We start from the raw sequence: 10000 nt of genomic DNA, 5'->3' as shown, positions 1-10000 counted from the left end.
TTTTTATTTTAGAGTACGGCATTTTTCTGGTTAAAAGGACTTAAATTGAACGATAGCTGCCAAATATGATGGCAAGTTAGAATAAAACCGAACCACGTTTGTATAGGGTTAATGAGTGTTTTTTCTTCGTGTCGTGGTTGTTGGGTTTAACAATGGAACGGAATGGAATCAGGACTGGTATTTTGTTATTTTCCTTCGATGAACTCAAGAAAGAATCTGGGTGTTAATTTATTTTAACGGGCGGAGAGCGCCAGGTCTTCTCTCTCGTGCTCTGGAAAAACACAGAGTTAGAATTTTGACCCGAAAACTCGTCCTCAAATATCTATCGATTTAAATAACCCTTGTCTTAGCAAAAACTTTCGAACCTGGGGCTTCGCGAAGTTCTTCGGAAAAATTGCGTGTTCTCCACTAGTTATATTAAATTAAAATATTTTGGTCAACTTGAGATTGAGATTTTATAAAGCGCAACATCCACTAAACGTGCTCAAAGCGCTTTACAAGGGGTCCCTGACCAACAGCAACACGTAAAATGTAGAACGGGACATGGCAGATATTGCAATTTTTTCCCGACAGAGACAAAGCCGTTACCGATCAGATACTCATTTTACATTTGAGTACAATGAGAGAATGTGAGTAAAGAGTCTTTTCCAAAGACTCAACTATGCGCCGAGCCAGGCTCGAACCCAGGCCCTTTCTATCCGAAAGCGAGTGTCATACCACTAGAGCACATAACCGTCAAAATGTGAAAAAAAGCATTTTGTCAATATACAATATTTGCTGATGGCCGAGAAACTGGTTGTAAATAGAACAAGAACCAACACCGATGAGCTTCGCCAATCATTGGATCGGCAACAACAACAAATGGGTTGTAAAAACGCCAGCCGTGCCATTGTGCTTTCCTTATAAAGCACTTTTTATCTCATCTCAATCGACTCCAATCTGAATAAGAATCCAACTACTAATGTTATGTGTTGATATAAAATACTCAAGCACCGCCAACCAATTATAACATACGCATACACAAAACTGTGTATAACATATATATATATATATATATATATATATATATATATATATATATATATATATATATATATATTGGTCTGATTGATATAATTCAGTGAGAAACTAATCACCGACAGGCTGTCAACAAATAATAACATAGATCTGAGTGACGTCTTCGTTCCTTCTATAGTCTTTGACGAATAATAGTAAGAATAAATAAACAAAAAAAAAAGCCCTTTCGCAAAGGCACCATTTGATTCGCCCAGGCATTCCATGAAGGAATATAGATAATTCATCAAACAGGATGTCTGATGTCAACAGGAATCACCCATCTTGTCACAGTCAGCAAATTAGGGGCTAGGAATCTTGCGCAAGGAAAGAAAACGAAAGTGCCTGAACCGGGACGCGAACCCTGAACCTTCCGGATCACACTGCAATGCCTTAACCACTCGGCGACTCCCGCCCCCCCCCCCCTTATTTTATTAAAAAGGCACAAGAAAAAAGCACTTCAACACGATATCATTAGAATTTGATTATGTATGATGGGCAAGGGTAATGGATGAACGACCGTCCCAATACTTGATTGTGATGTAATCATAGAGATTTGATAGAGATTACCTATTCGTGTCTAATACGAGTAAACGTTACGTTGGTACAGTGTCTCAATTTTCCGGCTCTCCCTGACTTTCAAACGAAGTCCCCGAGTTCAAATATCTATCTATGGACTCGATGACTGTGGTCTCCTGTAAATATAAACTGTGACGACATTTTCCATCATCAACAAATGAATAGTTTGAAGCCTTCTTTGGTGTGGAGCAAAGCTGTCTTTCTCCGCTAATCTATTCAAACATTCTTGAAGACTGTTACTTAATTATTTATGCAAATTTATACATTGTCCACCACTGTTGTAAAACGCGTATATTTTGGGAATAAGTACTAATTATTATGCATTTCACAAAAGCCAAGATGAGTTGAGAGTTACGTTCGGTATAGGATATCACTTGGATGAAGGTCTCGCTGGGCTGCCTGTGACGTCATGGTTTTCACAGAAGGGAAGAAGAAAGAAAAGAAGACAATGGCAAGACGGGAGAGGAAAACAAAGGATATTTGACAATCATTGTGGTAAAGTATTCAAATACGGTATTTTCACACACTAGAACCAAAAAAGAAGTGGTATTAATTTTGATTTTTGCGAGTTTTTCCATTGTGTTGACACCTTTTTGGGGGGTTATTTGGTTGGGTATGATATGGCATGAGATGATACTTCTCCCACGTGCACATATTTTCAAGCCTGGTGACCGATCGCAATTATGGGTTTGTTTGTAGCAATGAACAATATCTTATGTTGGTTTGAGAGTATTTCCATTGCAACAATGAGCCCATAAAAATTGGGGTTATCAGACCTGTAAATAATTGCACGTCAATACTCTATGATAATAATATGACGTCATTTGAAAATACTCACAATATTTCCGACAAATCCAATGGCACACCAGATCGGAGTGATATATCTGTCGACGAAGATGTAGAATGGTGCCAGGTGGGTGAGAACGATGTAGAGAGAGGGCCAGTCGTTGACAAAGAACAAATCCGATGCATTCGTGGCATTGGACTGGGTCAGCTGACGTTGGATGTGGATGACGTTTATTATGACAGAGGACGTCCTGTTCATCGTTGTTTCTTCCATCTTTGGCCCGTTGCAATGATAGTTCATCACGTTGTTGACAACTCCTAGAAAAACCGTGGGGGAGTCTGTCTTTTTAAAATTATTTTTATTTTGGACTGGCGATTGACAGTTGTTGAAGGCAGCACACACGTTGTCAAGGCCAAAGATGAGACAGGAACTCAAATCGGTGAAATCCGTCCACAAAGATCAGAATCTATTGTCCAAATCACTCTGAAGCCATTGGGTCTTGGTTTATCCCAGACAGCATCTTGATGGAAATTGGGTTATTTCCCCCTGTTTGAGTTGGCAATAGTTTTAGAATAAAGAGAACAAATTAATAAATGGCATCAATAATAATCCTCCATTGATATCACAGGAACTGAGAATTTAAGCTATTTATAGCCAGATTACATCAGTGTGATTAATCAAATAAGATATATTGTGCAACATGAAATATGATGATTATAATGAAGTCACGATAATTTTCTATAACATTATAGAAGATAATATTATGAATGATGTCCTACAGTTTGTTATTTACAATTTGTCATGTTTACAAACTTTGTAATTGAGCAGAGACAAAATGCAAGGCAGCAAATTACTACAAGCCCTCACGCAATATCTCCACCGGGAAATCTCTAATGAAACATTCCGATTCCATTTTCTTACAAAGAAAATCTACAATAGCTCAGATTGGTATGTACGGCTCTAAAGAAAAACAACTTAATTAAATTAACTTGTTTTCCAATTATCTTTGTACTTATTCAAAATGGCTCTCAAAGGAGAAACCATGTTCTGGTATAAAAAAATAACAACTTATATTATCCTACTTTGATTCTAAATTATCATTGTATGTTTGTCAAAATGGCCCTCAAAGGAGAAACCATGTTATGGTCCTAAAAAACACCTTAGATTAGCCTAGCTTGATTTTCAATTATCCGTCTATTGCTGTCAAAATACATTCCGATGCTGTTTTAATGGTCATGACGAGACGACTTTGGTCGTAACCTCAGTAAACAAACAACTATCAGATTTATTTCACGTCTCTTTATATCAGCAATTAAAAAAAATATCAGCCAATGGAACAGAACAATGTTGAATTCAGTTAATCAATGAAGATCCTTAACTAGGCAATTATTCTCTAAAGGTTCCGGAAATCGACGATTATTTGTTAGTTAAAAACAAGGCGAGGGAAATGTTATGGGAATTCTGAGCCATCTTAGACCATCAATAATATATTATTTAATTAAAAGTTGTTTTGAGCATATTAAAAAAAAGTGTTTTTTTTTCTTCTGAGTAACGCTGTAAAGATTGCTTTGAGCTCTAGGCCAGGATCTTAAATATTACCATTATGAAATTGTTCTTACAATTAACAACAACAAAAACGAAAAAATGGATGTTTCCTGTCTTTACCCAACAGTTTCAATATTGACTATAGTTAATAAGGAATTAAATTTACTGATTCAATTTTGCGTGTCAGAACACTGATTGAATTTAGCGAAAACAATTAAAAATTTTGTTCAAACAAGAAATGGCAAGTTGATTAATTATTGCAAACGAATCAGCCAATAAAATAACAGTATGAATATCACGTGACATATTTGTTTATTATAATCTTAAAGGAGATCATTAGGACTAAACCGACGTGAAAATATTTGCAGGTCTGATAATCGGACCTAATTCTTGGCTCGTTTCAACATTGTTGTAATGGAAAATACTTTGTTTTAGTATGACAACAATGAGGCCATAATAATGTGGGTTATGAGATTTGTGAATACGTACACGTCTGACCAGATCAAAATCACATTTTGTTACCGAAATCAGTGTTTTTATTCCCTGGGTCATCTTAGAATATTGACTGTGTAGATTTGAACTCTTTGAAAGTATAAAATGTAAATGTTGCTGCTCAAAGCTGGAAGAAAAAATAACAATGTGAAATTGAATGTAAGCTTCAATTTAATTTAATATACGAAAAACAGACAAAATGGACGTTTCGGATTTCCCCTTTATGAACAAAACAGGATGAATGAAACACTACAGACGAATGAGATAATGTGGTAGTTGCGTTGTTAAGATGTATAAACAAAAATATTCATGGGCCGGAAATAGTATCTAAGCTTCTTTGGAGTTTGGGTTTATTTATCTTAACTACACCACAACCACATTATCTCATTCTGTAGTGTTTCATTCGTCCTGTTTTGTTGATAAAGGGGAAACCCAACACGTCCATTTTGTCTGTTTTCGTATATTAAATTGAAGCTTACATTCAATTTCACATTGTTTTTTATTTGAAAATATTTGGCACTCGAAAATGTGAATTATTTCTTGCTTTCATCGTGAACTTCCAAAGGAATATTCATAAAGTTGATTAATATTAGTTCTAAAAACGATTCATAATAAGTCGAGTTTGACATAAACATTCGTATGATTATTTTATAGATGGAGATCTTTTTGATAAATAAATTATATCCATAAATACGTTTAAATATTTGCCTGTACAGAAAGCAATAAAGCAAATGAAAGCTTTTTTCAAATGAAAACTGCACAACGGGTATAGAATAAACTACGTCACTCGACATTTTATTACTTGTTTTAGACCGCCAAATTGGGTGATTAGCTCGCATCAAAATCCATTTAGCATAAATGATTATGGTTAAACATAGCTTGGAGTGCTTGCACGATTGATCATGCGGCGGGTGGAACAGGAGAGTACTTTACCTAAACGAATACCATAAATGTAACAGCCCCCCCCCCCCCCCCCCCCCCACCCACCCCTACCCCAACCCTCCTATCGAATAATCGTACACCGAAATTAGTTTTTCTCAAGCACAACCTCAACCTAGACTCGTCTTCCAAGCCATATCAAGCAACTAGAATTTGTTTCGGCGCTCAAAAACAAATAGGGTTCACTAGTCGTGACGTCACTTCCCTCGTAATGACGCATATTAACTTAGTAACTGGTTCTAAACTGTCGGAAAAATGACGGACGCCCTTATCAAATATTTCTCCGACGAGCAACAAAGTATATCCACAGGAGAAAAAACATAAATCTGATCATGTTTTGACTTTAATACATTCTGATCACATGACGCGAAAAAAGTTCTAGCCCGCATGAAGAATAAGAAGTACCGATTTTCTTTGTTTAGAACCAAGCTGCTGGTTGCTGGATGGACGTGACATCCGACTATTGAATCCCATTACAACTTTCAATATTTTGGCCGTATCAAAAATTGTATCGTTCCTAGCGAGATTCGCCAACCTAATCCACCCCCACAGACCTTGTGTCGCATCAACCTTCAACAACAATTGACGCAAACGACGATGTGGACCGTAATGGAATTAAATGAAATCTTTTGTTATAAATCTCTCTTGTTAGATTTCCGGAAATTTTCCAATAAAAAGAATTGACAGGCTAGATGTTGTAAGAATTCTCCATTGATGTGGCGTGTGGCCAAATGAAGACAACAACATCGCGTTAATCGGGTTAGTAGAAAGACATCCTAGGGGTAAATCACTCTCCGCTGCCACGCCTGCTGTTTTCAAAGGCTTCACTTTGAGAAAAACAAAAACATTTTCTTCATTCACTATGAAATAAGCACTACTTCGTGAGATCAACATTTTGGGAATGGTTATTTATTTTTTTTACATTGCTACCAAGACTTTTAAAAAATAAAAACCTTCCAGATTTTTAAAAATGACGTTTCTTCAAGGCACAGTATATCGATAGAATGAAGATGACGTCACTCAAGCCTTTGTTATTGTATTTTGCCATCCGCGTTTGTGAGTGATTCTCACTAAACTGTATTAACCAGACTATAAAAGTTCATGGTTACACATAGTTTTGTGTGTTGGTCCGTTATACTTCCGGATGGCAATGTTGTGAGCTTCTTAACCAAGCTCATTATCAATAAGTCTGATTTATTATTCCTTTCTGTTTAATACAAAAACTGGCATTATTTTTATCAAGTTAGTTCTATGTGTTTTTCATGTGTCATTGAAGTACCGACTAGACTATGATTTCATTCCCACATTTTAACGTTGAAATATATGATTATTATCGAGCATTGCAGTGTAAAATTGATTGACGAACTAAAGATTGTCTGCGAATTGCTACTGATTTATCACGTGACAAAGTAGATATAAAGTCATGTCTAATTTGTGTTTATATGATCCTTTATGGTGTTAAAAACTCCATTTCCACAAAATAAAAGATCTGTAAATAAATAATGATTTTCATTATATTGTAATTCAGATTACATTATTTTCTAAAACTAAACACTCTTGTTCCTTTTCTTCTTCTTCTTCTTCTTCTTCTTCTGTCTTCTTCTTCTTCTTCTTCTTCTTCTTCTTCTTCTTCTTCTTCTTCTTCTTTTTTTTTTTTTCTCCACTACTACTGCTACTATCACTGCAACTGCTACTATTACTACTACTACTACTACTACTACTACTACTACTACTACTACTACTACTACTACTACTATTACCACTACTACTACTACTACTACTACTACTACTACTACTACTACTACTACTACTACAACAACAACAACAACAACTACTACTACTACTACTACTACTACTACTACTACTACTACTACTACTACCACCACCACTACTACTACTACAACCACTACTTCAACTACTACTATTTCTACCACTTGGGCTGCCTCCTAACACAATAAGTCACAAGAGCATGATTACGGTGCTCCAAATTAGTCCCCCCCCCTTCCCCCCCCCTACCCCAAGTGTTACCACTGTAGCATCAGCGTCCCCATTGATTGGACATTTACATAACTGACCCCCTTTCTGCACAATCCCTGTCTAATGAATGCATGGATGGATGGGGCAATACGACCTTGGCCTTGACTTTGTCCTGTATGGATCCATGCATATTTCTATATAGTAATTAATGTGTCAGAGTATTCAACAATTACATTGAAAGATCATTACGTCATCGAACGTGTCGATCTGGTTATAAGCTGTATAAAATGTGGCCCATTGTCTCTAAACGGTGTTTTGTCGGGATTACTTGCGTGCAAAAAAGTTGAATTTATTGACATAAACACGAAACTTGGATTTTGTATGGATTTGTTACGTTAGAGACTGATGACAATTTCTCACAATGCAAAATCTCAAACATTGGCATTTCCTATCCATTTCATTCTAAAGTCAAGACGAAGGGCCACATATATTTTTTTTTTGAATAGAAAAATAAAATATTAAAAACTTGAGCTTTTATATAGAGCAATATCCACTAAACGTGCTCGCAATGCACTTTCCAAGGGGTCCCCCTGGCCAACAGGAACACCTGGCACGTAGGAAGAGCCATGACGCCTTTTACACGATATTAAAATCTTTTTTTTCCGGGCAGAGACAACGCGGTTAAAGGCCGGGTACTCATTTTACACCTGAGTACGAGGGCAATGTGACTAAAGAATCTTTTCCAAGGACTCAACTATGCGTCGCTCGAGACCTGAACCCAGGACCTTCCGATCACATATCCACACACAAAAGAAATAGATAAAATAAATAAAAATAAAGTAAAACAATAAATAATGCAAGTCATATTCTTGGGAAATGTGTCTGCATGGTCTATTGTAAGGAAAGACTGGAATAACCCAGTGGTACTACTACTACATGAAGCTCTTTGCGACGTCCCAGGTTTGAGAGTTTTTGCCAAGATGAGAATCACGGTCATCAATCCATATGTGAGGGACGAGTTTTCTGATCGAATTAAAAAAACATTCATACTTATTTTTTATTTGTTTGTTTTTAAAAATAGTTTTTGTCAAAAGCTATCCATTGGCTTTGTATATCTATTGACGCTATGCGTATGATTAGAATACTCGGACCATCCGTCAGCCGGACTTAACGTATACAAAGCTATGTGTAACATTAAACGTTTATAGTCTGATTGATATAATTTAGTGAGAACTATTAACCCAAATGGCTGTCTAAAAACGATAAGAAAGATTTTTTAAAGCTTCAATTTTGTTCCATCTATAATATGCTAAAATAAACAGTTGGTGTCTGTTTTTTTTTTGTACATAAGAAACATGCTCTCGAAATAGGCAATATTATTCTTTTATCTCTTATACAAACCAACAATAGGGAACAAAAGTGTGATTTGAAAACAACTGGTTCCAATCTCATTGGAAGTGTAAAACCACTATTCCGGAAGATTGGATACGTACCTCTTGTAATTTAATCTTTGGTTTCAGAGTGACGTCATCTTGTTTTCTAGTCTAAATATTATACTGGTCTTCAATTCAGATCATCAACCCTTGGCCATGTACGTCTCATCAACCCTTGTCCATTTACGTCTCATCAACCCTTGGTCATGTACGTCTCATCAACCCTTGGTCATTTACGTCTCATCAACCCTTGGTCATTTACGTCTCATCAACCCTTGGTCATTTACGTCTCATCAACCCTTGTCCATTTACGTCTCATCAACCCTTGGTCATGTACGTCTCATCAGCCCTTGGTCAAATCCTTGGTCATGTACGTCTCATCAACCCTTGGTCATGTACGTCTCATCAACCCTTGGTCATTTACGTCTCATCAACCCTTGGTCATGTACGTCTCATCAACCCTTGTCCATTTACGTCTCATCAACCCTTGGTCATGTACGTCTCATCAACCCTTGTCCATTTACGTCTCATCAACCCTTGGTCATTTACGTCTCATCAACCCTTGTCCATTTACGTCTCATCAACCCTTGGTCATTTACGTCTCATCAACCCTTGGTCATTTACGTCTCATCAACCCTTGATCATTTACGTCTCATCAACCCTTGGTAATGTACGTCTCATCAACCCTTGGTCATTTACGTCTCATCAACCCTTGGTCATGTACGTCTCATCAACCCTTGGTCATGTACGTCTCATCAACCCTTGGTCATGTACGTCTCATCAACCCTTGGTCATGTACGTCTCATCAACCCTTGGTCATGTACGTCTCATCAACCCTTGTCCATTTACGTCCCGTTATCTTAAGAATCGACCCATACGAGTGTAGCCTGCTAATGAAATAGTTTTATGTGACCCCTCGTCTCATAACGGTATTATGTCGGAATGGACCAGATGCTAAAAAGTCAAAATATAGTTAAACTGGTCAAAAATATAAAACGTTGGTATTTATCACAGTAAAATTTGATATTTCTTCTCCTCTATAAAGCATATAAACTCAACTTATGCATGATATTTCTGGCTAAAAATTACATTTTCAGCATCTTAGTCATCCCGACTTAATACCGTTATGAGACGAGAGGTCACATATATGCCACGTTACGATTCAATGGGTAATCAAAGCATTATTATTCCTCTG

At 36.7% G+C, this 10000-nt stretch overlaps 1 protein-coding gene across 1 annotated transcript in view; it reads right to left on the bottom strand.

Moving 5' to 3' along the window:
* LOC144964514 (putative G-protein coupled receptor B0563.6) overlaps positions 1–10000 on the bottom strand; it is a 56991-nt gene that overhangs the window by 44779 nt on the left and 2212 nt on the right. Inside the window, exon 2 of the mRNA XM_078898898.1 lies at positions 2471–2965. Within this exon, the coding sequence (XP_078755024.1) occupies positions 2471–2719 (249 nt within the window). The 5' untranslated portion in view covers positions 2720–2965. The remainder of the gene's footprint in view (positions 1–2470; positions 2966–10000) is intronic.

The sequence above is a fragment of the Berghia stephanieae genome, chromosome 2, assembly GCF_034508935.2.
Source record: "Berghia stephanieae isolate SIO BIC M18660-M18661 chromosome 2, UCSD_Bste_1.3, whole genome shotgun sequence".
NCBI lineage: Eukaryota > Metazoa > Mollusca > Gastropoda > Nudibranchia > Aeolidiidae > Berghia > Berghia stephanieae.
The sequence above is the reverse complement of the archived record's forward strand: the minus strand, read 5'-3'. Positions and strand labels throughout refer to the sequence as shown.